Genomic DNA, 26,955 nt, shown 5'->3' with positions numbered 1-26,955 from the left:
GAGTTTGTGCTTGCCTGTGCTCAGAGCTGAAGTTCCCTCTGTGCAAATGAATTACAGAACCATTTCTGTAACAGCTTTGTTGTCAGTCTTTTCTATCAGTTGTGTTTCTCTTGATGCTCTATCAGTGTGAGTGGGAGTTCAGTAACAGCCTAAATGTTTTGTTTTCTGAAGTCACTTCTGACAGCCTTGGTCACAGGCCTCTTATGAATGAGCTTTTGGCACGTGTAACTGAGCTTGGCCCCTCCACCTTGCAGCTGTTGAAGAAAGAAACAAAGCATAATCATGGCTGACAGCAGCACTCTGGTGTCTGAAACTGGGAGGAGCCTCTTGGCTGATTCTTCTGTTCTTGATTCAAAAATTATAGAAACCTCCAAAGAGAATGTATTCCGTGCAACTGTTCTGGATGTTGAAGGTAATGGGGGAAGTTTATTTTAAGACTGCTTGGTTTTTGCAATGACTGATTACTTTGTTGGTATTTAGTAGTTTTGAAAAACCAAAAGTACTTTGAACTCCAGAATGTACATAGAGAGGGAAAAGGGTGTTGATCTGGAATCCTTTCATTAAGAACATTTGGAGTTACAGCCCAAATTGAATGAATTTTGTGGCTGTTGTACAGAAAGCTGTCAGTTCCATTTGATGTCTCTTCTGTGGAGTAAATCGCTCCAGGTGACATTTTGACACCAGTGTTTGGAAACTGCAGCTGCTCTGTTATGTACAGGTGGACAGATTAATAGCTATAAGGTAGAGAGATGAAAAGATTAATAGTCTTAAGCCCAAAATTAATTCAAGAAGAAATCTTGAAATTAAAAAACAACCACCAGTGTTTTCCTCCAAGGTAGTAGCCAAAATGTGCTGGTGGTCTGTTGATGTAAATGACGTGGAGGCAACACTTGTTCTTCCTCCTAATATTTTGAAGGCTTATTAATGCTTGAAAGTATCAGTTTCAGTTCTGATATTCCTGGTAACTGCTCAGTCACCAAGAAAGTAATGAACTTGTCACCAGGAACACAGAAACTAGAAAAGATACCAGCTGTCTATTTTCTAGCAGATCTTGGTATCTAGTTCTGCTAGAAGCATTAAGCCTGTAATTTTTTGGGGTTTTCATTTGCTTGTTGTCTTTCCTCCTCCTTACCCCTTGATTTCCGTTTTTGTTTTGACTGGTCATGAATTGTAGATTCTTGTTTCACCTCATACTTGAAAGTTTGGGCCCTAAGTCATTTGGTATGCCTTAATTAAAGGACACTCTTCTTAAAGTAACATTAGTTTTCAGCATTGCTCCTGATAAGGAATCTTGAAAGGCTGCTGTCTGCCTGTGTTCTTCTATACATCATTGCTTGATTTAGACATAACAGAGATTTTTCTGCTAAAATACAAATATTATCCTTGCTTCTCTCTGAGCAGAAGAAATGCCTCAAATAGAAACAAGAGTGGTTTTGGTTCAGGAAGCAGGGAAACTTGAGGAGCTTCTGAAAGCCTTGGAGGTATGTGGGCCTGAGATAAAACAGTCACTGGAAGGACATGTTATGCCTTCAGACTTGTAGTAACCAATTTGCTTCTGTACTAAAATTCTCCTCTTCCACAGACCATTAAGATAATGGAAGTACCTGTAATAAAGATAAAGGAAAGTAGCCCTGATAAATCAGAAGAAAAACTAATAAAAAGTATTATTCATATGGTATGTCATGCAATTCAGCACATGTAATTGCATGCAGCATGTTACACTTCACTGGGACTGAAATGTGCACATGCTTTAATTTGGATTAATTGGGCATAATGGTCATAATATATGCTAATGGTTCTGATGGTGTCACAGCTCATCAAATTAGCACTTTTTTAAAATCTGGAGTAATACTTGTAGCTCTTTTCTAGTGGTGTTTTCTAACAGGGGCATCAGAATATCCATGGGGATAATCCAACTGCATGCTTGTGTTCAGTCACACATAAGTTTGTGCTATGAACTGGCTTTTGTAATTGTCAATGGACTTCTCTTTCAATTGAAAGCTGCATTCAAACTGAAGTGCAAGAAATGCTTTTCCATTTCTTGATGTGAAAGGCATAAGAGATAACGTTTGGAACTAGTGTTTGAAAATGGAATGGACAAATTTTTTTAACCACTTAAAAATATCAAGCAATGAACAAAACCTATTGCTGTTCTGTAGGTGTTTTGCAGTGTGGAGCTTGCTCCTAAAAAGCAGCATCCCACAGTACCCTAAGCTGTTCTGACAGCCTGAAATTTCATTTATCTTTTGAGCTTAGGGTATTTTTTCTATCTAGCTCCTTCCAGTGCTATGTTATCAGTGTGAACTGATACATAAACTGCTTAAGCAAACAGAATTTTGATTCTTCAAAAGCAGGAATTACTTTGACATTCAGTCTTAAAGCATGCAGCAGTTCATAGCTATTCTTATGCTAGAGACCAGTGCATTGCATTCAGCTTTCACAAACCCTAACTCTGTCTCTGAAATATGAATCACACATTTTTCTAATGGTCCAAAATAAACATCAGTTGAATTTTACACTTGTGCAAGTATGTTACCTGAGTAATGCTTTCCCTTTGACCCCTGTGCATCAAGGAAATTAAAATGCCCTACATAAAGACAGACACGATGGAAGAGCTGGGAGATGCTGATTGCCCAGAGTTTGAGACGATCTTCGTTGTGTCAGACTTCCAAGCTCCCATCTTTAGCAACCTCTGCAAGGCAGACTGCAGAGTCATCGGGCCGCCGGTCGTGCTGCACTGTGCACAGAAAGGAGAGGTGGGTGCTTCCTGCTGAAATCAGATCAGTAGCTGCACACTGCACTGAGTTCTAAGAGTTCACAGTAAAATCCCTCTTGCTCTTCCACTTATAAATGTTCCTAGAGAATATTAAGAAAAGCAAGTTTCTGATGCTGTGTTAGAATATCGCACGTAGTGAGAGAGTGCAGGCAGACGGGGTAAGGCTACAACTGCTGCTGTAGTTGTGGGAGCTGTTGATCTCCAGCTGGGATTGTGCCATTGGGAAAGGCAGCATACAAATGATTCTCCAGTACTCACTTTATATTTCCAAAGTTGAAATGTAGAGCAGATGGACTGGGAGGAAATAAACAGGATGGAGTGCTACCTGTAGAACTTGGGGATGCTCTAGTTACTTTATCAGCAGGCCTGGAGCTAAGGTATAACTGAATACACAGACCTGGACTAGTGTCTGATGCATTTTTAATACTAGAAATAACTAGTATTGTTATTACATACCAGTAATGTTATTAAAGGTAATGTGAAAACTTTAATGGGTGCAGCATGCTGTTGACTCATGAGCTTTCCTCTTATTTTCAGCCTTTACCTTTCTCCTGCCGTCCACTGTACTGTACAAGTATGTTGAACTTGGTACTGTGCTTTACAGGATTCAGAAAGAAAGATGAATTAGTAAGTAATTTATTCTTCTTTGGAGTGGTAAAACCATGTTAAGTATATTTTCAAGATACTCTTCTGTTCCATCACCTATAGGGTTTAACCACGACTCAGGCTTGTATGGGAAGAATGAATTGTTTGTTCTTTTGGTTTTTTGCAAGTCCAGAGGCAGTGATATTTGAGGATGGGAACAAAATTTTGTTCAAGTCATTTTGTCTGTGTTGTTTTTGGTCACTTTTATGTTGAGTGACATTAAGCTGCTCTAATTCAATAAGGCTTAAGGGGTTGTAGGTTGAGGCTTCAGATAAGATGTTTACCCAGTAGTGTCCTCTTTTTTTGTACAGGTAGTAGAATAAGCAAGTAAATCTTTGTAGCTCCGTTCAGAGCATTTGCAGGCATGTTACCTTGTCATATTGTGCTATCAGGACTTTACCCTTTGTTTGATACTCTAGCACATGGCTTTTCCATTTCAGCAGGCAGTTGCCATCTAATTTCCCTACTGGACACCTGGGAATCAACAATATGGCTCCACATCTTCATCTGGAAAAAAACAAACCCAAACCAAAAGCCTTTGCTTGGTGTTGGGGTTAGTTAGGTTTGATCTACAATTGACTAAATCAGCAAGGAAAATGTCAAATCTAACATGTGGGAAAAGGTGAAGGCATTATGTATGATGATCATGAGAGTACTGGTAGCTTGGACAGTCTTCAGGCTACACAGCAAGGCTGTATTAAATGTTGAAATAAAAATAAATCTTAACAGCTCTTTTGATGTATAAGCTGTAGCTTCTGTCAATGTGAACAAGTTGTTTTAAGAACAGATCAGAGTATTTCTATTTCTAGGCATTTAATGTAACCTTCTGTAACTTGCTTTGTAAACCACTTTTGTACTGAACTTGCTCTTCAAAAGATACTGAAAACTTTTCATCTTCATTTTTCAGGTTAAACTTGTGACCTTGGTTCATCACATGGGTGGAATTATTAGAAGGGACTTCAGCTCAAAAGTTACTCATCTGGTGGCAAACTCAACACATGGAGACAAATTCAGAGTATGTAAGCTTGAGTTGGTGTTTCATAGAAACCTTTGGAATCTGGCTTTTGTAGACCTGTTCTTTATACTTCAGCTCAGAAGCTGCTGTTTTTTCCTGTACTAACAGCAGTAACTTGTGGTGGTGAATTCATCTCAGTCTGGTGTTTAGCTTTGGCATGATTTTGTCTCTGTGGGAGATCTAAATAACATAAATTTGAAACAGACAAGTATAGTAAATAACAAGATTCGCTACCAGTAGTAAAGACAGTGATGAACAAATGCCTGCTTCTGTCTGGCCAAACAATAAACTTTGAGGTAACTAGTAAAAAACTTCATTCCTTAATTGGTGCATGTCTTCTAAAAATTATTTTAAACTTGTTATGGGTGAGGATTCAAATATACCTTTATGCATAAATAGACATGAGTGTGCTTTTTCTTTTCTGATTCTAAAAGGGAATCACTTGGGACACTTATCTTCATTCTAGAAGTAAATAACAGATTATAGATTTTTGTACTACTTAATATGATGTAGCAATGTCTATGCCCCTTGACTCTCCTTGATTTGACTTGTTGGTAGGATGTTGCCTTTTTCTGTCCTTGTTTGTCTTTACAATCTTGCAGTTGGAAGAGAAGTCCTACTTTCTGTTCAAACACTCCTTTCTGCCAAATCAAAGGAGAAAATGTAGGAAAACTGTACAATCTCTCAAACAGTCATGGCAGTTACCTTTCAAATAGTCACTTTTTCTTTGATAAAAGCAGGATGGGGTATTTTTCTTCATACAAAGTATCAAAAGCAGAAAAAAGATCCCATATTCCACTGGAACAGAGATTTGATTTTGTGTTTTTGTGAGTGATGAAGGATATCAGACTAACAAAATGGTGCACTTTTGAGGAAATGTCAAAATAGCTATTGATCTGATTTCCTAGTCACTGAATTCGTACATTCTAACTCTGGGGAGCTGCAGTTGGATATGACTTTTGAAGGAATATATGCACTTTTTGCAGTATCTGTCTTGAAATGTAAAAGGAAGGTTACAAATTTTTCTTGATGTGGGAATGATTTAAATGGAACTATTTGGTATAACTTATGCTTTTCCTGTTTTGTAGATTGCTGTAAGTCTTGGTATTCCTATTGTGAAAGCTGAGTGGATTTATAAGGCATGGGAGAAAAGGAATGAAATGTAGGTGCTTATTTTCCTTCAGCCTTCACTTTGCATCCTGTTCACCTGAAATGTTGTGAGCTTCTGCTTAAGTATTGACATAAGTCACTTAAGTGACTTTTTTGTACATCTTCTTTCTTTCAGTGATTTCTGTGCAGCTGATGATGATTTTAGAAACCAGTTCAAGGTTCCTCCCTTTCAGGATTGCATGTTAAGCTTCCTGGGATTCTCTGATGATGAGAAAGCTAACATGGAAGAAATGACAGAAATGCAAGGTGATTGTTTATGAAAACCTCTGGGAAGAATCGGATGGAGTTTATAATGATAGGGGCCACAGAACTGTTAAGTGATATACTAATTTCTAACAAGAATATTCTTCCTGATTATTTGCCTTTTTTTTTTATCTAGGAGGACATTATTTACCAGTTGGTGATGAGAGGTGTACGCACTTGGTGGTTGAAGAAAGTACAGTAAAAGATCTTCCATTTGAACCTTTAAAAAAACTTTATGTTGTAAAGCAAGAGGTTAGTGCTGAAAATTCTTTAGAGACTGTGCTATGTAGAACTGTGTGTTCTTATTCTGAAAAAATATCTTCCATGCCAACTGTGTAACTATTATAGGTTATTTTGAACATTTTTAACTTTGGGTGAATCTCTGTAATGTGTTTATAATGTGTGTTTTCTTTTTTCCTTTTCCTAGTGGTTTTGGGGAAGTATTCAAATGGATGCCAGAGCTGGAGAGTCCATGTATTTATTTGAGAAGGTATGTTGAACACTCACACAATGCCCAGCATCTTTTGGTGGTAAAATCAGCATGCAACATAGTGTGCATGGGGCCAGAGATCAGATGTTTTAAAGCAGCATTTAAGTTCTAGGTAATCCATTATAAATTTTATACATAGAGTACTAATTTGGAATGTACATAGGGTACTAATTTGGAATAGAAATTTCTTTCTGCTTCCCAAAGATTTTACTTTTAGTCAAACAAAACACCACTGTGGCTTTTATTTTAGAAAGGGAAACAAAAAGCTTCACCCATTTTCCCTTGGCTTCCCTAAGAAGTTTCCTTCTGTGTTGTGTGTGGATCTCTGTGAATCTCTGCACTGAGTTGCACTGGACACAGAGGATAAAGCCCTGAATGAAGTTTTCTTTGCCTGCAGTCGGAGAGCCCTGATTTCAAGAAGTCGGTGTCGCTGCTTTCCCTGAGCACGCCCAACAGCAACCGCAAACGGCGCCGCTTGAAAGAGACTCTGGCCCAGCTGACCAGGGAAACAGACATGTCCCCCTTCCCTCCTCGGAAACGCCCCTCAGCTGAGCATTCCCTCTCCATTGGCTCCTTGCTGGATATTTCCAACACTCCAGAGTCAAGCACTGCCAACGGAGGTAGAGCTAAAACCTTCCATTCAGCCACACTTAGTGGTTAGCAGCTCTTGCATGCAAGTGGAAATGGTGGTGGTAGAGAAATCTTACAGGTTCTGCTACAGATTTGCAATGTAATTCCAGGCTTTTCCCTTTTCAAAGTGTGGAGGAAAAAGTTGGAGTGAAGAGTTGAGACACAGGCCAAGCTGCCTCTTGTCATCACAGTAAGCATGTTAATATCTGAAGGAATAGATGTGGAGGTGATAAATAGGGAGTACAGTTGAGTGTTAATCCACAATGCTTGAAATACTCTGCTGGAAGTCTGTAGCAAATTAGCAGCATAGTCAACAGTAAATCATCTAAAATACTCTCCATAGGATACTTGGGAGAAAGAGGACGAAGATTCTTTTCTAGAGCAGTTAAAAGGGAAAATTCCTGCAGGGCCCACTCCTAGGTCTTTGAAATGTTCTGTTGAGGCAACACTCTTTGTGCCAGCAAACTGTCATGTCTAAAACTTCACAAGAATATAAATCATCAATTGGTTTTGAGTCAATGGACAGAGTTTTAAATATCTCTGCACATGGCTCTTGTGAAGAGAAGAACTGCAAAATTTTAGGTTAGTTAAAAGCTGATACCCCAAGTGTTTTTTAAAAGGTCTGGTTCCATCATACAGAGGAGGTATCTGGAGCTGCTACTGCTTCAAAAAGGCAAACTCAAATCACATAAGGGCTCCCAAAGAGGCACAACCTCTCAGTGATAATTCAGAAGGAATTCAGGGAAGATCAGCCTTCTTAGGTAATGCTAGTGCTCTTGTTAGCCCTGGTAGGGAATTTTCTTCTAATCCAACAGCAGCAGTTAGTCTCAAAACTTGCTGTTTTGGAAACAACAGGTAAGGTACTTATTTCATTGTTAACTATGGTATTAGTGAGCTTTGATGTAAAAAAAAAGACATAGGTCTCTGAGATCCAATACATGAGCAAATATTTAAAACTCATGAACTGTTCCAGTCCACCTTGGCTTTAGCTTTAAGAGAAATGACTTTCTTGAGCCTTTCTCCTTCCCTCTATAGGATGAAATGTAAGTGGTATGTGGAAGGGCTGATTTTAGTAAATGGTTTTGAGCTATACACTTAATGCAAGGATGGCAGGAAGTAGAAAAGCACTTTTGTACTAGTGTACAAATAAGTAATGTTCAGCACCTGATCCTTGCTTCCTGCTAAAAAAGGAACTAATAATAGGGTCAAGTCATTGACCTGCCCATGAATGGCTTATTAGTTTCAGTCTAATTTTGAGGAATAATGTGTTACTGTTGTTCCATAAGTAGGCTGTAATAAAGAGAGCCATTTTCTTGGAAAAGCCCTGATAACTCTAGAATATAGCCTTTTAAAAAAACCCCAAACTTGTCTTCACTTAAAAATTCTGCAGTTTTTTCTTTTGTCTTTGAGGATGAGCTTTTTTTAGGGACTCTATTGTAATAAAGTTCTGTTTCCTTTTGGGAATATCTCTTCATCAGAAACACCAAAATCCTGTGCAAGACCTTCCAAAAACTCCACTCCTCTTCCTCTCAAGCAGTCTGCAAGATGGCAGGTTGCAAAAGAATTGTATCAGACAGAAAGTAACTATGTTGATATTCTGACAACAATTATTCAGGTAAGATGGCTTTAAAGCCAGTCTAGGTCAAATGTAATAAGATAGCCAATGTTTATATCAATTAATATTTTCCATCTGTGATCTCCAGGCTTTTGAGGGCTTGGGTGCATCAGAGCTTCACAGGAAAATGACAATATAAACAGTCTCATGTAATTTTACTGACATATAGAAATACTCAGGTTCAGGTTGGAAAATACAATTTCTAATCTGGGATCTGCAGTGGTATTGCAATATATATGGAAATTGGAAGTGTCAGGAAAATAAGATCTTCTTGAGTAATATTTTAGATATTAGTGAATAAAGAGAGATGGCAGAGGGGAAAAATCTTTTTTTTTTTGTTATCCCAAGAAGAGCAGAACAGCAAACGACTTCAGGAAGAGCTTAATTTCTTGAAAGTTTATTTCTATTGCAGCTGATTATCTACTTAAAGAATGAGCCAAGATGTGTGTGAGTAGAAAGAGATGAGAGGAGGTTATGCTGCAGAGATGTATCAAACAAAGTGTTTGTATCTTCAAACCACTCTCCAAAACCCACTCTTGCTGAATGGAGACATCTCAAGACTGTGACTCCAGGAAATATGATTCAGAAGGAAAACACTGTTGCTTTCGTAGCTATTTCCAACACAATGTTGGCAGTTGGGAGGGCATTAACTTTTTTTTCTTAATTCATCAGTTGTTTCAAGTTCCTTTGGAGAAGGAAGGACAACTTGGGGGACCAATCCTTGCACAGGAAGAGATCAAGACCATATTTGGCAGCATTCCAGATATTCTTGATGTGCACACTAAGATCAAGGCAAGCTGCACCTTCTCCCCTGCAGGGGAAGCTTTTGTAGAGGCTTTGAATCTTTTCTGCATGTTTTCAGTTGTGCCTGCTGGATAGGTATAAACTCTTCCTGGTGCTGATACACTCTTTCAAATAGTGGCATCTGCCTATTCCTGCAGAATTTCTCTGTAGGCTTTTAAAGTAGAGAGACTTGCAGGCTACCTGCAGCTTGGTGATTTGTTTGTACAGGTTTTGTTGTTTTTTTTTTTTCCAACCAGTGGGGTCCAGTCTGGTTAATCACACCAGCTATTGATGTGTGCCCACTGAGACAGAGATGAAAGTAGAGCCGTGTGTCCGTGTGGCAAATTGAAGTCACTTGCAGCAGAGAGTTGCTTTGATGTAGTTGTTGTGTTTTCCTTCATCTTTGGTGTTACAAAGATATGAGCAGTGGCAGCAACAAACCAATATTAGTGACAAATCCTTTTCACTGAAGGTGAATCCTGAACCTTCAGCTGTGCCCTCCTGTCCCTCTTATTATCTGATGGTGATTGAGCTTGATCCTTATCAAGCTCATATAGGCTTAACAGGCTTGGTCTCACTTTCCTTGACACCCTGGTGTAGCAAGTAAGTGGAATCTATCCTAGTTCTATTTCAATCCTGTCTTATAGACTTAAGTCCTAGATAAGTTGTGCAGTCTTAATTAGAATTGGTTCCACTGTCTTCTGTGTATCCGTTCTCAGTATTCCTTTGGGATGTGTTGTGTATTGTGCTGGATGCAGCAGTGTCATCTTGCTGCAGAGTTGGCTAGTCCTGACATGCTGCCAAGCTGTACTTGCACTGATTTACAGCTATATATTCATATTCAGTAAGCCAGACATCTCTTGTTTTCAGCCCTCAGTAGGCTGGAGGGGCTGAATGTGAAATTGTACAGCTTTTAGGATTGCCTGTTTTGTCAGCACAAAAACACACCTAATGATGTGTGTTTGGCAAAATAGTGATCCCATTTAATGGCTTTATGCACTTTATGCTCAAAAGCTTGTTTTCTCCCCCCATCCCTGCATGTATTCTAGGAAGACCTGGAAGATCTTATGATAAACTGGACTGAAAGCAAAAGTATTGGTGACATCATTCTCAAATATGTAAGTTCCTGTTTCTTTCTTTATGCTTACAACTATTATCTTGCCTTATGAACAATCCACTTCTAAGATCTAGCAAACACAAGCCAAGCACTGCTGAGAAAGAGCTTCAACTTGTATCATTGTCTTTTTTATTTGGACTTTTCAGTCGAGTTAGGTCATACAATCCATGTCAAGTTTTAGTGTGTCTGTCTGTTCACAGGTATGAAGGATTATAACTACAAATAGCTACAGTTTGAGAACTGTAATTTGCAATGCTACAGACATGCTTTTTACTCAGACATTAAAAGCCACTTCCCAGCCCCTTAGCCATCTGCTGCCTCTGATCAATAGTAAAGAACTAAGAAAATAACTTTTCACAAACTTCTGTTCTTTCTTCAAGACTTGAAACATAAAAATGAATAAGGAATCCTGTGTAGAGCAGGAAGGCTAAGTCTGGGACTGCAAAGAATCCTAACATAAACAGGTTGCTAGGTATCTTGTGATTATTTTGCTGATCTGATGATTTTGAGACAAATAGTGCTTGTCATTCAAAAGTTTTCAGTCTAAGGTATTGCTTCTGGTGGTTTAAAAGGTGACTGCAGTAACTGGTTAAAGTACCTGTCTGAAATTTCCAAAATTCTCACCAAAAGCCTCTTGCTAGGTGACAACCTGCCTCCCACTTGAGCTGCTCAGCAGCTTTTAGGATTGCCATGTTTGCTTGATGCTGGTGGGAGCAGCCTGCGTTTAATCAGCAGCATCAATCTGGGGCATCTGGCATGCAAAAATGTCTTGTTCTGAGAACACGTATGGGTTTACAACACATTTTGTATTATTCTTTATTGCAATGTGCCTTTGAGCAGCTTTGTATGGCTCAGGGCATATGAACATATGTACAAGGATACATAATATGTAAAGCAGAGCCCTAACAGTTGTTTCTTTCAGTCAAAAGACTTGTTGAAAACATACCCTCCATTTGTGAATTTCTTTGAAATGAGCAAGGAGATGATTACAAGATGTGAAAAGCAGAAACCAAGGTTTCATGCCTTCCTAAAGGTGAGTGTCTGCAGAACTAACTCTGTGAGTAGAACATGGAGGCTGTTACCATGTTCTACTGACTGCAGTAGATGGAAGAATATTAAATTTTGAAAGCTTGAAGAAATGCAAACACCTCTTGGTGAGACAGAAATAGGAAGGATTTGAACTTCAATCCCTCAAGCTCCTCATAAGACCCTTTCAGAAAAAGTCTGAGTTCCTTCTCTATTAAACATCTTTCAAGGTGGTTTGATTATATGCATTTGTTGCTGGAAAAAAGTTCCTCCCAAATACATCTGTTCTCTTTCTGTAAAGATAACTGGAGCTGCTGCTTTGGCTGGTCCCTTCCCTGTGAGACTTGTATTTCTGAAACAGCTTTTAACTTTCCTTGGGCAGCTGTGAAGCTCCAGGGAGGTATGATTTCTCAGCATTCTTGTGTCTAATGAATAGGAGCCTAACAGCGGAGATCTAACAGGAAGGTGATCTTCAAAGAAAGTTTTCTGAAGATGAGCCTTAAGACTCTTGATCTCTTCAGATATGTGTGTACTATTAATAGTGCAATGTAGCTTTAACTCCTATATCAAAATAGTCAAGTGTCAAACACTGACAGTTTCAGCTTGTGTTTTCTAGGAACTAGGAATTACATCCAAGTATTGATATCTAAAAGATGGGGAACAAATAAGAGACTGAGGTCATCCTCAGTCTCACTCCACATTAGCAGCTGGAACAAGAGCTGAATGATTGATATGGACCCTTTGAACTAGACATTCTGAGAATATAAATCACTGTGTTCTTTTGAATAGAATGTGGTTTTTAACATGCTCTGTTAATGACTGGGGTAAACAATTCTCACACTTGTATAGCAATGCTAATTTCAAGGAAGGGAATTTTTCTCTGATCTTGTGCTTCTCTTGTGTATGTGTGTAAAAAAAGAAAAAGTAAACATTATTTCCTTTTTCCCCAGATAAATCAAGCTAAACCTGAATGTGGCCGCCAAAGCCTCGCCGAGCTCCTTATCCGTCCTGTTCAAAGGCTGCCCAGTGTTGCCCTACTACTAAATGGTAACCTAGAGATGTAATTTTTATTAGTTTGTCTGTGAAAGTATTAAAACCACAAGATGATGTCTACCTTTTGTCATCATTAGAAACAGCTTTTCTCATCTAAAACAAGCCTGATTATGTGAGTTAACCATGACTCCTGGCAGTCAGTGAGACCCACTACATAAGAAAGCATAAATTCTGTCTAAATTCCACTTGTTCATACATTTGTATGCAGGATACAGATAGAGGAACAGTTTGCACTGACAATTCTGTCTCTTCAAACAAGAATATAATTGAGATTCAAATGAAACTAACATAAACTAGAGAGCAATTCATATTGACAAGGCTCACAGTTTCATGTGTTCCACCTGGTATCAACCACTTGCTGTAATAATGCTTTTGTTAATAAAGATAATAAAAAATCCACATCACCCTTTGCTTCAGGTGGAAAAAGACTTCTGCGCTTGTCTCTGCACCTCAATTTAATTTTATTTAATAGTTTAAGGGTTTGGTTTCTGTATTGTAGGTGGTTTTTATTTCTTAATGAGCTGTCTGGACAGCTTCTGTTCCCCACTCAATCAGTGCTACTTGGACTCCAGGGTAGATTTGATGTTTTCAGTCAGCTTATCTTAACTCAGTTTAAGTTTGAGCTTTTCACGTTTCTTTTCAGGCACTTGTAATATGTATGGAGTTTTTATTTCTTTATATTTTTTTAATTGTAGATATTAAGAAGCATACAGCAGAAGAGAACCCAGATAAAATAACTCTAGAGAGAGCTATTGAATCATTAAAGGAGGTGATGACGTAAGTCATGTTGATTCTATGGAACATACTGTTAAACATACTGCAGTTACATCCCTCTGTTCCTCCTAAATTGTCAGTGTTATGTTGCCACAAGGAACAGTAAGTAAACATAACTGTAGGTGTTCTTCAGCCTCTTTTTGGCTGCTGTTGTCACTTGGGTGTCACTCTGAAGGAGTCTGTGACATTCCCCAGCACTTGTACCTGAACCTCTGCTGACCCCCTGCCTCAGCAGGAGCTGTCCCCAGTCCTCTCTTCTGTTCCAACTCTTATTTCTATCTTTTCCCTCTGGAATGGAAGAGATGGATTTTTGTCTTTAAATCTTACTTCTATGCATTGTATCTACTGAAAGGACAGACATTTGGTGGGAGACTAGTTTTTCTTCTGGTCCTGTATTAGCTCTTCTTGGCACTGTTCCATGAGTTAATTAGCTGAAAGCTGAAGTTGTTTAGATTGGAAGTCTCACCTCTTTTGAAGTGTAGCGTATGTCTCCAGCAACAAGAACTCCTGCATTAATTGGGTAAATGTTTGTCCAGTTTTAACAACAACTTTTAAATTGTAATTATTCTTGGATCTGCTCCTTGGTGAGCTGCAGTCCTGATTTGGAGGAGACAAAATGCAGGCTGTAAAGAACTGAGTTGTCTCTGGTTCTAAATGTTGCAGGGCAGGGGAGGGGAATCATGTTTTAACTGATGGGTGTGTCAAGTGCTGGTAACGTGACAAGAATAGTGTTCTAGAGGCTGGAGCTTCTGATGTGATTTCATGTGGTGTTTGGTTATTTCTTCAGGCAAATGTGGCAAGTGCTGCTGTGTAAATCTATCCCTGAATGTTTAGCTTTATTATTTTTGTATGTCTTAAATGCAGTGCCTCCATTTACTGTTGCTTGCTATTGAAGATTAATATTATATGTTTTGCTCTCCTTAGACACATTAATGAGGACAAAAGAAAAACAGAGGCACAAAGGCAGTTCTTTGATGTCGTCTATGAAGTGGATGGATGTCCAGTAAGTGATTTCTCCAAAGCTGCAGATCTCTTAAATGCCTGCAGTACTTTGTTCCCTTTGCAAAAATGTGTGAGGCTACAATGCAATGGTGCTGGTTTAAACAGATTGCCAGTGTTAAGCTGTAAGCAAGCAGTAATCCAGCCCTTGAACTAAATGCTTAATGAGCTTTTTGCTTTTGTCATTTAGGCCAATCTCCTGTCCTCCCACCGCAGCTTGGTGCAGCGTCTGGAAACTGTGGCACTTGGGGATGACCTCTGTGACAGGGGAGAGCAGGTCACACTCTTTCTGTTCAATGATTGCCTAGAGGTAAGGTGACTATACCAGCACATCTCATGAACTGAATTGTAAAAGGCTTGACACTACACATGAATATAAATAAGTGTTATTTAGGACCTTTTGAGGCAGAATTCTAAGTCACAGATTGCTGATAGGTCAACACATGCTGATATTTCTTTTCCATTAACTACTGTAGAAGCCTCTCATGGCTGAGAGGTGTTAATGTAGCCTTTTATGCCTTGCAGCCAGAGTAAAAACATAAAAGCAGCTTAATATGTTAAAACATGTTTATCTGAATAGCACTTTGAGTAGCACCAATGGATGAAAAAGTGCTGGAGTCTTTGGCTCATCAGGTTGTTTTTCCTTTTAAAGTTTAGTTGTATATAATGGGAGTGAATGGCCTTGGTAGACCTGTCTGTTCTTAGGCTACCAAAAAACCAAAGTTGTAATATATGCCTTAAACCAAGAATATGTTAGGAAGAACTAGAGGGGAAGAATAATCTGAGTTTTGGAGACTAATGTGGAAGAACTGAATTTATAAAGGACACTTTCATAAAGTACTTGTTGCTGTCTGCAGCAGTGAAGAACACTGTCTTCATAGAAGACCAACTCTAAAGTAATTCAAAATTAGTGCTGTCCTAAGCAGCACTTAGAGACAAAATCCTGTTCTTGTGACTAGTGATGAACTCTCCCTGTTGAGTTGACTCAGTTTCATCACTTCTCATAAAGGAAGGAAAGGAAAATAAAACCACTTTAATTAAAGCTTTTTGGCTTGTCTCTTGGACAAGAGACAAACAACAAGATGCATTACTTTAGCACACAAGTGCCTTACATGTTTTTATGCAGAGCCTGCTCAGTGGCTGCATGCATAAGCAACAGCAAGTGATATTTCTAGGACATAACACACCACACCTTACGTTGGATCATGCATATAGATGTTGTCTTTTCTGTTTAAATCTAGGCTACCTTGTGGTAGATTTCAAAGGAACCTTGTTTGTTATGCAGGGTAGAATTGAGGTCTGTAATGCAAAATTACTTCCTCTCTAGGTATTTTTTAAAAATTTATTGTATTTTTCAGCTGAGTGTTTTGATGCCAAGTAACAAATATTGTTGAGCCACTTGGGTTCTAGGCAGTGAAGAGTGAAATAAGTGAACTCCTTTAAGATTTATGTGGTAGAGTAGCAACATTTTCTGTGTCTGGTGTAACAGGCAAAAAAGGTAAAAAATATAGAAAGGAAAGGAAATAATGTCAAGAGCTCTTCCAACTGACCCTTTCTATTCTATTCTATTTAACCACAGATTGCAAGGAAACGGCATAAAGTTATTGGAGCTTTCAAGAGTCCCCATGGCCACACAAGGCCTCCTGCATCTCTCAAGCATGTTGTTCTCATGCCTCTCTCCCAGATCAAGAAAGTCTTGGACATCAGGGAGACAGAAGGTCTGTGTGTTTTGAATGCTGTGGTAGCTAATTAAACTGTTTCAGGGTGTGAAGGAGGAAGCTCTGCTGTTGTGGGATGGAATGCTAAGGTGTATTTATTATATGGTATGTTAGGTAAGTGATTTTAGTAAAAGCTTCTGTTTGAATCTCTGTATGAGCTTGAGAATTCCTTGTACTGATGCCCTTTTGGCTTTTTGAGAATTGCTGCAGGATGCTGAATTTGGCAGAACTGATGGCATTAGCATAAGCCAACCAATTGGCAGTGTGAAATAAACAGAGTTAAACACTTGACAGCTCTGGATTTACAAAATAAAAACCAAACCTCAAACTTCAGCCCAGAGCATTAGACTGGCCAGAGAAAAGTGCTGTTGGTGTGAAACCAAATTTTCTTCTAACTGGTGATGGTGATAATGCTCAGGAGAAGCTGTGCTTGGCATCCTAAAAGATGACTTAATTTCTGTCTGCTTTGCCATACTGCTCCAGCATTGATAGTGACTTATAAAGAATCTAGTCACACCAGTTTCCTATCCTGGCAAGATTTGGTGTTTCAATGTAAGTGATGATATGCACATCATGTGTTCTGCTTTATGTACTCTGAAGCACCTGAACACAGAAACCCAATTAAGAAGAGAAATGGCAAAGAGGGTAGGTGAGGCTGACTGCTCTGCAGATTATTTGGTTGTTGAGCTATTGCCTGAATAGATGATTGCAGCCTCTTGATGATGGCTGTGGACAAAACTCTGCTCTTGCAAGTGATACAAGAGCTAGTGTGTAAATAAAGACAAAATCATCACACCAAATCATGTTGTCTCTAGTTCCCTCTGAATTATATGAAAAAAATATTATTCTTTTTATTAACTCCTTGCTTTTTTTTTTTTTTAACAAAATGTAGATTGCCAGAAAGCTTTTGCCTTAGTTGTGAGGCCACCTACAGAACTCAACAACAAGCTGCTCAGTTTCCAGATGACAACTGAAGACCCTTGCAAGGAGGACTGGCTGAAGATGCTGTGTCGGCACGTGGCCAACACTATTTGTAAAGCAGATGCAGTAAGTACTCTGGAACCATGCTGCTGATTGAGACTTCTCCCTCTTTTTGGCTTTAAGCAGCTGAAGTAAAAGAAGTTAATAGTGGACATGCCTGAGGTAAAGTAGAGCAGAAAACATTTGTGCTAGCATGCCTGCAAGTGAGTGTTAAAAGGTAGAAAAGGAAACAGGCTGGAAGTTAGTTTGTGCAGAAGCTAAGTAGTGCTTAAAAATCAAAAATTATTTATAATTAATTTGTGATGGTAAAAGGGTATGATTCAACTCTGCACTGTAGTTCCAAGAAGAATTGTATTTAGCTTGCTTCTTTCACAGCTATCTTTGAGTTTACAATCCCAGTGTTGTTGATCATTTGTGTTGGATTTACTCTGTTAGTTTGAGTTCTTTGCTCCACACCTTACCTCCACTATAATGCAAGAGACGTGAAGCATCTTCCTCACAGAGACAGAAATCTACAACCTTAAAACAAGGAAATTAAAAAAACAGTGAAATAAAGGAGGCACTGGCCTTGTCACATTTCTAGAAATTCGGCTTGTGGGCTTTCTATAGGCAGAAAACCACTAATCTGAGGAGTAGATCTCTCCAATTACAGCAAGAGGCTTTCAGCTGATGTTTTAATTATGTAAAAGTCTATGCATATCAGTCATCTCAATTTGCTGAAAATACGTGCAATACATACAGCTGAAGCTACTTGGTGTAAACTGGAAATGCTTTATGTTCTGCAGTGCAATATTTGGTTGTGATTTTTAAAGGCATGCTCGTTACAGAAGAAGTAATTAAATAATGAAAACAGCATCTTAGTTTTATTTTGTGTCTTGTGGTCTAGGGACTTAGGAATATTGTGCTTTGTGGTTTCCCTTCCCTTCTAGGTACCGTATATGAAAAGTGTTGATGTGGAACTGTTAATTTTCTTTACTCTGAGTTGCCTATCTTCAGTATTTTGTGTGACATATAACTTGGATTTTTAATAGAAATTAAACCTTTGTGTAATAAATGTATAGTTCCCTCTTGTCCCCAGACAATCATATACTGACAAATTGTAACCTACTTTGCTGAATCCCATTAGTTATAATTTCTGTATGAACTATATAATACTTCTTTCTTGCTTATTTAAATGTCAAATTGAGCTTCAATTTAAGCACTTTTGCCTGGTTTTATACTTCTAGAGCATCATGTGAATGGAGATAACATTGACTTTGCCACCTGGTGGCAGCAAAGGCTTTGGCTACTCTTCCTTAGGCCCTAGGAATGGCAATAAAGCTGCTGACTGGGGTCCTCTATTTTTTTTTAAGTGTAAAATGTGTTTTCTCAAAATGCAGACAACAAACAGCAAGAATCATCCCAGCAACTTCCCATGTGTGCCCCCTCTATCCCCCACGTTTTGTAAGTAGGTAGCCAGAGATTGCTTTGCAATGCTGGAGTTAAAGAATGAGGCATGAAAAAACCCAAAAACTCCTGGCTATTCTGCAACATGTATTGCACTTAAGCTGAAAGGCTTTAGTCTTAATGTTTGACAGCTGGAGCTCTCAAGATTTCACTTCAGAAATGTGCTAGATGTGTCAGTAGAATAAAGCAATGTTTATCTTGGAAACTCTCTGGGGATGCCTCAGAACTACTGCCTTTAATTTGGTCAGCCCTGGACTTGAAACTGAATCAGACAAACTGAATGTGAAACTACTGATGAAGTGGTTTCACAAACTGATTGCACCAGCTGTTGATCTAACAGAATGGCTTGAAAACAAATAGCTGCTGGAATGTGTAAAGAATAAATATGGAATATGGCTATTAAACCCTCTAAATCTGACCTAATGCACTAGAAAACTATATTTTGGCAAGTGCTGATATTTGACCGTTATTAAGACTATTTTTGTCTGCAGGAAAATCTCATTTATGTTGCTGATCCTGATTCAGTTGAAGTAAACACTAAAGATATGGACAGTACTTTAAGCAGAGCATCCAGGGCAATAAAGAAAACATCAAAAAAGGTAAGATAGTGCTTTTTATCCAGAGAATTGTGCTGGGATTCCTCTTTTGGTTTGTAGTATTTACAGTAGTGACAGGAGAAACTTAATCTGAACTAAAACTCTTAAATATAATCTCCTTAAAGAAAGAAGGTGAGGGGTGTTTAAGGTTTGGCGAATATCTGTATATATAGTCTTCAGTATTACAGTCATAAGTATTATGTAGTTATTTTTCAGTCTGTTATGGAACTTAGGCTGTTTAATACCTTGAGTCTTTTAAATATAATGCAAAATTGAGAAGCAACTTAAGAAAGGAGGGGAGGCCTGACTCTGCAGGACTGAGGGATGTGGGGAGATTCTCCCTGAATCTCTGCCCTCCTCTCTCCTTCCTATGTTGTCCTCATTTGGACAGAATGAGAAGAGCAAGGATGATGGGAAGCCTTTAAAAGTCAGATCACTTTAGGTGTGGGTGTTTGGCTGGTTGTGATCCAACCACCAACACTTGATACACATCCCAGAGATTTTCAGAATGGTAGCCTGTATAATAGCAGCTATTACAGCCTGGTTTTAGTCAGTGTTTAACCACTTGTCAACCTCCTCAGGTCACAAGAGCCTTTTCTTTCTCCAAAACACCCAAGCGAGCTCTGCGCAGGGCTCTGATGTCTCACAGCGCCACGGAAGGGCGGAGCCCCAGCTCCAGCGAGAGTTACCTCGGCAGCCGCCTGACCAGCACCTCCTCCCTGGCGGTGAGTGAGCCGTGCCCCCAGGGCAGGCACCTTCTCAGCCTCGCACTCCTTTGGTGGCTGCTGCTGCTGCTGCTGCTCTCACTTTAGCAATTCCAACATCCACAGTGGGGAAAAATGTTTTTAACTGCTTTCATAGAGATATTATTTTCAAGAGCTGTTTAATGAGAAGCCTTGCTTCTTAAAAATGCATAAAAATCTTGATGCACTAGAAACTGGGGGTTGACTTACACATTTAAGTTGAAAAATCTCACCAATCTTTTTTGCTCAGGATGGAATGTTTCCTCTTCTGAGAGAGTGAGAAAGTTTCAACACAAGTCTTATATTGGTTCATGCTTTTGATTTTGAACACTAAGTAGAAATGTGGTGTACAACCCTGAATAGTGTGGTGAATGTTTCAGTCAAAGTAGTGAGAGACAGACATCCTGTGAAACAAACTGGGAAGGAAGGGTAGAGAAACATAGATGCTGCAGCCTGCAAGTTTGTAAACAACAAGGGAATTATCTCCTCGTAAATGTTTAAGAAAACTTGGTAAAATAAAATATTGTTCTACATATTGCAACTCTTCTGCAATGCCTTGGCTGCCTGTTACAGCTTTCTCCTGCTACATTAGGCCAAATTCAATTTCCTAATACAGTCTAGTAAAGCAGACTAGATTTGGAGGAATCTTTTTATCATCTTTGCTTTTTATTATAGTGTTTGAGTAAATTTGTTGAGTGAACACTTACTGTCTAGTCTGTAGTATGTGGGACAGAAGGCCAAGAAAAGGGAATCCTTTTCATCTTTCTCTTACTGACTGATGTGTCAGTACTTCAATATTGAGGTAATTCACTATGTTTGAGTGGCCATTAAATTGTACAACATAAAGATATAGCCCTGCTCTCCCACATGAGAAAATATGAAGCAGTAAGGGAGGGCAGTATCACAGCAGACTCCCTTGCTTTAGAGGAAATAAAAAAAAAATCTACCAATGGGGCTATAGCCTAATTTCCTGCAGAGGGACTTTCTTCCTTCTCTTATGATTATGGCAACAATTGTTTTTGCATTCTAATTTGTCTTCATTTTGATTCAGCACAGTATCTCATTTCTCATGAACTTGCAAGTTACGTACTTTTCATTTTGTGCATATCTACCCCAGACAAAAATACACGTTTTCCACAAAATCTTAGAAACTTGCAAAACCGTGTTCCTGTTTCAGATTCTTCCCAGACCTCTTGCACCTGTGGTAATAAGCTGCAGCTTGGCAGCAGATGATGTGTTGTGATTTTTTAACCAATGCCACACACCACTGAACTTGCATAAAGCTTTTTTGGTTCAATTGTAAGGTTGAGGGGAAAAGAGGTTTGGATTCCAGCCCCTCAAGTTGGAATACCAGTGCAGTTGTTGATAGGAAACTAAAACTGCAGGAAACCTGTCTGAGTCCATTAAGAGTCAAAGCTGTTATTGTTTTGGTTAAATTAAATCTTGGCCTACACTTATGTAGGAATTTCTGGTGCAGAAAAAAACCATAGAGCAAAAATATCAATAAAGCTTGGATACTTGAGGGTTTTTTCCTTGTTTGAACTAACTCTTAAATCCCTCCTAATTGTAGATTGCTCGTTCTTCTTCTATGTGCAGCCTAAGTAGATCTGCCAAATGTGCTGTTAATGTCCATCACTCCAGTTCTGTTGATTGGAGCTCTCAAAGCTCCAAGCCTCGACCTGTGCTGTGTCCTGGCTCTCCAAATACTCATCTTCCAAATGCTCTAGAAGCAAAAGCCTCTTCCAACTTGGAAAGATTAAATGGTCATGCCTCGGACAGACCATGTGCTTTCCCTGTTGTTACTGCCACTTGTGCTGATGCTGGAGCTGATAACCAGGGTGGTGCTGGGAAATTCTGTGCATCAGATCCTGACTGAAGTGAGCAAGAAATCCTGAGTGCTGTAAGCTAAGAGAGCATGGTACAGCTCTAATGCACAAAGGGCTTCAAGTGGTGTTGGGCTCTTCTTAACATCCTCTAATGCACAGGGTTGTTTTTTAACATCCTGTAATGCACAGCACTCACATGTGGTTCTGGTTCTGGGTGCAAACTCTTTTTTTCACAAGCTTTTAAATGTGGTGGGTTTTTTTTTGTTGATATACAGTTGAATTCCTGTTTCAGTTCAGTTGTCCAAATGGCCATGTAGCTCACTGGCCAGAGTTCTGAGAACTTTAATAACTTGGTTGCAAGAAAGTCTTGAGCAGCTCATTTTACCTGTGGTTTTAGTTTTTTATTCTCTATCTGTAAATAAAAAAAAAATCTGGTGTAAAATACTGAAGCCTAATAAAAGCTGCTCTATAAAGAGGAGTTTAGGATTAAATTTTCAGATATTGCCAATGACTGCAAATGGAGGACATGCCATAAACAGGCATAGGGCTTGTTCATAGTGAAGTGTGTATTCCCTTACTTGCCCAAAATATCCCTATTTAAAAGATTCTTGAAGCATGCAGGTGCACCAGCTGCCCAACTACCATGACCTGTTGATGTGCTGAGAAGCTTGGCTGGCTGTTTAAGAGCAACAGAGGATTGCTTGTGCAAGTATCTTGAGGTCTAATGTGAAAAGAATATAAAATCTCAGCTAATCCAAAGAGGTTTACTTTTAGTGCTACATATTGATGTGTTGGTTTCACAGTAATTAAGTCTCAGAAGCAGCTTATTCTCCAAGCATCAGAAAAGTCAGCTTCTTGCCTAGTGTGTGCCCATCCAGGCACAGCTAAAGCAAGCTCTGACAAATCATTGGGATGTCTGTTGCCTCCTGCAGCCAAGGAGACATGTGTTCAGCATCTCATTTGGGGCTCAGAGCTGATGATTATACAGAAAGTTGCAGGATTGGAGGGGGAGCTCTGTTTCTCTAAGAGATTATTGTAGTGTATCTTGCCTTCATTTTGGAGGGAGATTACTGCAAAAAGTGATGCAGGATGTATACTAATACTTGTTAACAGCCACTCTTTAAAAACATGTTCTTGCATTCCAAATCTCTCAAGGCTGGTAACAAGGAAAAAAAAATCTATTTTCTGTAGTTTTTAAAATGTGTTAAGTTCAAACTCTAGAAATGCTGAATCATTAATTTCAAAAGCTGCCAATCTTTGAGATCTGCACTCACGCATTCCTTGTATGATATGTGAAGGTTGAGAAATGTCTGCTGAACTATTGAGATTGGCTCATCTATGATCAATAACGTTTTTTTTGTCCAACAGGGTGTTCCTTCTCCTTCCTTGGTCAGCCTTCCCTCGATCTTTGAAAAGAGGAGTCACACATTAAGCCGATCCACAACCCACTTGGTGTGAGGCAGGTGGGGCAGACTCTGCTCTGTGGCAGTGACTGACAGGCAGGAGGCTGGGCAGTGACTGTGACTGACATTTATGGTACCTTAGTCATTAGCACTTAGCCATGATTAGCAAAATGTTAGATGACACTAAGTTAATCACAAGGGGGGTTTAGTTGTGTTGAAGTAGACCAGCCAATCAGTGGAATAAGTGACTTGGCCTTCATTTAAACACAGCATTCCCTTGTACAGATTTATTTCCTTACCAGCATAACTAAAACATTTTCTTCTATGGAAATTGTCCCCTCCAGGCAATAAACTGGTTTGTCAGATCTTGAAATGAAGATGATGATGACATAATTTACTGCTAGTTTGGATGACTCTTATGCTTGCCTAACTTCATCTACTGGCAGAGCATTCTGATGTTTGAATTGTGGATTTCTTAAATGGAGATACATTATGAAGTACCTGACCCATCAAGTATGACAGTTAACCTGTTGTACAGCTGCTTACTCCTGATATTTTATAAATGTAGTTGTTTATAATTAAATAGAATTGAGTTTTGTGATTATGATCTCCTGCAGCCTCACTGTAAACACAGTGGTATGAGGAGCTTTGACCACCAAAAATGATCAATTGAATTCTTTGTCTTGCTTTGAAGTGGAAGTCTGAGGAAAAGAATTACACTCCTCTTTAGCAGGGTTGTTAAAAAAACCAAACCCCCACACGTTCCCCATACTTGGTTAACAAATCATTATTTAATGCATAGGATTATTGGTGTGACATTGGAACTTCAGGGTCCAATTTTGGCATGTCAAATTTTGGTGTACAATTCCTAAGGCTTTTAGGCTTTCTCATGTATTTATGTCTTCCTTTAAAACTATGTTCACTTCTGTCATCTCTGAACAGTTTGTACCCTGCAATGCACTCTCACAAACTATCTGAATATGTAAATTTCTGCATTTCATTAACAGTTCAACTGTTGGTATTAGCAGGAGTTCACAACTTCTGGTTTCTTTTTAACCACCTGTGCTTTGTCTTGTATCTATATGTAACTAGTGATGCTTTTGAATGTGTCAGACTGCACTGTTTTTTATATCTCTTTGTGTCAATCTGAGCAATGTAAATAAACTGTTTAAAATAACACTGCTTCTGGCTTTGCTAAACAAGCTTTTATGAAAGTTTACTTTTTTATGTGGGAAAAAAGGGCATTTTTGGGCTCCAGCCTACAACTGTACTCTGATTATCCGTGTAGTTATTCCTAATAAAGTATATCACTTGATAGGCCTGAATCTTTTTTTGTTTCATCTTAATATATTCATGAATCTCCCCTGGATCTATGTATCCAGTCCATGGTTTGGGTTTTTTTTCTTTTTTGTTTTTTTGGTCCTTGTCCATTCAGAATAACCATCTGAGCTGAATGTGCACAGACAATTCTATCATAAAGTGGCTCTAGAAAATACACTATTCAATAAATACTATGCCAAAAATCCAACAACAGTTCTTGGTTTCTGTTTCTTTTGTTATTTTTGGAAGGGCATCTTCAGCCTGCTAACTTCTGTACAAACTTAGAGCACTGTCAGCCTGTCACAGTTTCAGTCCTGCTCTTCAGTTGTTGCAGGTTGTAATGGAGGGACCAGTTCTGCCCAGACCTGCTAACTCCTGGAGAAGGAGGAAGGCTATACAAGCTTTGGCTGTGACTTTGTCCACTCCTACATTCTGGATGCATTATCTTAACCTCTTATGTCAAGTTTCAGCAAGAGCTGCTTCTACTTTTATGAAAAAATAAGTGTACTGTTAACAAATGTTGGGGTCTGCTCAGTATTTCTCTTGACGGGAGAGTGTTTTGCAGCTCAAACAGCAGCAAAATCTTGAGTAAGAGGACAGAACAGGCTGGGAGGTGGAAATGAACTTGCAGAGTTAAAAAGGTGAGCCAGAGTAACAGAAACAAGCCAAAATATGGAATTTTTACAAATGAGAAGTTTGCCCCACCTTTTCCATTTCCAATGTTACATGTACTTATAGCATTGGAATGAGTACATAATTTTGGAGGGTATTTTGGCTGGTCTTTGAAATCTGAAGTGAGACTGCTTCCCCAAACCAGAATTTTAAACAATATTACTTTGACCATCTCACCCCATGGGATGTGACTTATTGGGTAGCAGTAAGCATCTGGTCTTTTAGAACACCTAGCTTCAGTCATGATACAGACAATTCACATCTGAATAATTTTTTAAACTTCAAATTTGGACACTTAGTAGAATTCAGTACAATTTCCTAAGTCCTTTTGTTGAGATTTCTGAATTGTAAGACTATAAGATCTATTCTGCAACTCTTTTAAGGAAAATAAACTGGGATAAAAAGGACATTTCTTTCTAACATCTCTGTGCTACAGCATCAGCCAACAGATGTTCAACATAAAGAATTTTGTCATTCAGAAAAACTGGAATTCTGAAGAGAAGGTCAAAAGATGGCTTTTGTTCAAAACACAACCTTTTTTGTGGGCTGTACAAAAACAGTTTAATGAGCTGCTCTCAATGCTACAAGAATCCTCTTAACCATTGCTCTAAATTGGTAATTGAAGGACAGCTGCCAAAGGAAAGGGTCATCTTTTGGGTGGGTGTGTGGTGGCATGATGTTAAAGGAAGCAAGAGCTTGTTTGCTTGCTTAAAAAAATTAGAGGAGCCCCAAGAAGAGACTGGAGGAAGTCTGGAGCCTAGAATTCATAAATGTACACTCACAAACTATTAAAGCATTAATGGTTAATCCTTTTATAGGTTCTTGTTCAAAGGGAAAAGGTGGAGATCTCACAGCAGCTCGAGAGCATCTGTTTGCAAATTTGTTGTAGATTCAACAGGACAGCTTGACCTGTGCTTTGCAGAGAAGTAGTTGCTGTTTCAAACGCAGAGCTGCAAACTCCTCTGCGAGATGGATGTTTACAGCTCTGAAAGCCAGCCCTCAGAGACAAAGAGGGGCAGCTAGAATGTACTTTAAAACACAAAAGCTTTTGAAAGCTGAAAATGCTGGCTGGGGTGAAGGCAAACTGGTGCCACGTTCTTTGCCTTGGGACCGGTTTTAAGCACAGAGGCAGAAACCCGCCCGCTCCCAGCAGTGAGGAGAGCTGAAATGGAAACGGGAACACCATGAAAACAAACTAATTAAACATGTAGCGAAATAGATGTCACTCTGTCAGATGTTAGGCAAACAACAGCAATGTTTTGTTAAGAACATTACCACTACTGAGGGCAGAATTTTCAGCTGGCACAGAGTATCCTGTCAGCCTCTATAGAAGTGCAACCAGGCCTTTGTCTACTTAATTTAGGCAGTTAGAAGTGTAATTACCACCCTACCTGCAAACTGTAATTAGTTTAAGCTGTGTTGATGCCTTTATCAGCTGATCCATACACTGACAGTGACTTCAAGAACAGAGCCTGACTATTGTGGGAGCTATCCTCTGTTTAGTAAGTTATTACATATAAATATATATATATATATATAACAAATATATATAAATATAATATATATATATGTTTGTGTATTTAGATGAACAAAAGATTCCTACAAAGATATATGAAGCAACCTTTTATTTTTACCCCCTGTAGGGAGGCCTAAAGCATGTACTTTATATGAGTGAAATTAAGGAATTAATGTTCTGATATTTATACTAACATGGGTAAAAAGAGGAGAAGCTCTATACCTCATTCCTCCTCTTCCCCCAGCTCCTCAATTTCTTTAAGGGCTGAAGAAAAAAAGGCTCTTGGCCTAATGCTGGAGTGCTCAGTTTTGCTGCTCAGTCTCAGGAGTGCTGTAGAGCCCATCCTGGCTTGGGGGAAGTAAAATCTTGCACCGACCAAAGCCCAGGAGCAGGTTGTG

The 26,955-nt window shown here is 39.0% G+C and overlaps 1 protein-coding gene across 3 annotated transcripts; it reads left to right on the top strand.

Annotated features, from left to right (window-relative positions):
- On the top strand, positions 1-24,226 carry ECT2 (epithelial cell transforming 2). 3 transcript variants are annotated; one of them, XM_036389203.2, is made up of 24 exons: positions 1-412; positions 1,402-1,481; positions 1,583-1,675; positions 2,574-2,756; positions 3,314-3,403; positions 4,329-4,436; positions 5,525-5,598; positions 5,722-5,852; positions 5,986-6,101; positions 6,277-6,339; positions 6,737-6,959; positions 8,448-8,584; positions 9,257-9,376; positions 10,417-10,485; positions 11,407-11,517; positions 12,461-12,557; positions 13,259-13,340; positions 14,262-14,340; positions 14,527-14,646; positions 15,916-16,054; positions 16,947-17,101; positions 18,973-19,080; positions 19,659-19,802; positions 21,391-21,733. In XM_036389203.2, the coding sequence occupies exons 1-24, from the start codon at positions 283-285 to the stop codon at positions 21,694-21,696; spliced, it is 2,958 nt and encodes a 985-aa protein (XP_036245096.1). In that variant the 5' UTR covers positions 1-282; the 3' UTR covers positions 21,697-21,733. The 3 variants fall into 3 exon arrangements, with proteins under 3 accessions (XP_036245096.1, XP_036245094.1, XP_036245095.1); XM_036389201.2 differs by lacking the exon at positions 21,391-21,733 and adding an exon at positions 23,015-24,226 and having other exon boundaries at positions 6-412; XM_036389202.2 differs by lacking the exons at positions 1,583-1,675; positions 21,391-21,733 and adding an exon at positions 23,015-24,226 and having other exon boundaries at positions 6-412.
- Positions 24,227-26,955: the final 2,729 nt, after the last annotated feature.

The sequence above is a fragment of the Molothrus ater genome, chromosome 10 (genome assembly GCF_012460135.2).
Source record: "Molothrus ater isolate BHLD 08-10-18 breed brown headed cowbird chromosome 10, BPBGC_Mater_1.1, whole genome shotgun sequence".
NCBI lineage: Eukaryota > Metazoa > Chordata > Aves > Passeriformes > Icteridae > Molothrus > Molothrus ater.
The sequence above is the reverse complement of the archived record's forward strand: the minus strand, read 5'-3'. Positions and strand labels throughout refer to the sequence as shown.

Coding starts and splice junctions, on each gene's coding strand:
- ECT2 (XM_036389203.2), top strand. CDS start 283: ATGGCTGACAGCAGCACTCTGGTGTCTGAAACTGGGAGGAGCCTCTTG. Junction 3,404..4,328: donor TCAGAAAGAAAGATGAATTA/GTAAGTAATTTA, acceptor TTCATTTTTCAG/GTTAAACTTGTGACCTTGGT. Junction 8,585..9,256: donor TTCTGACAACAATTATTCAG/GTAAGATGGCTT, acceptor TTAATTCATCAG/TTGTTTCAAGTTCCTTTGGA.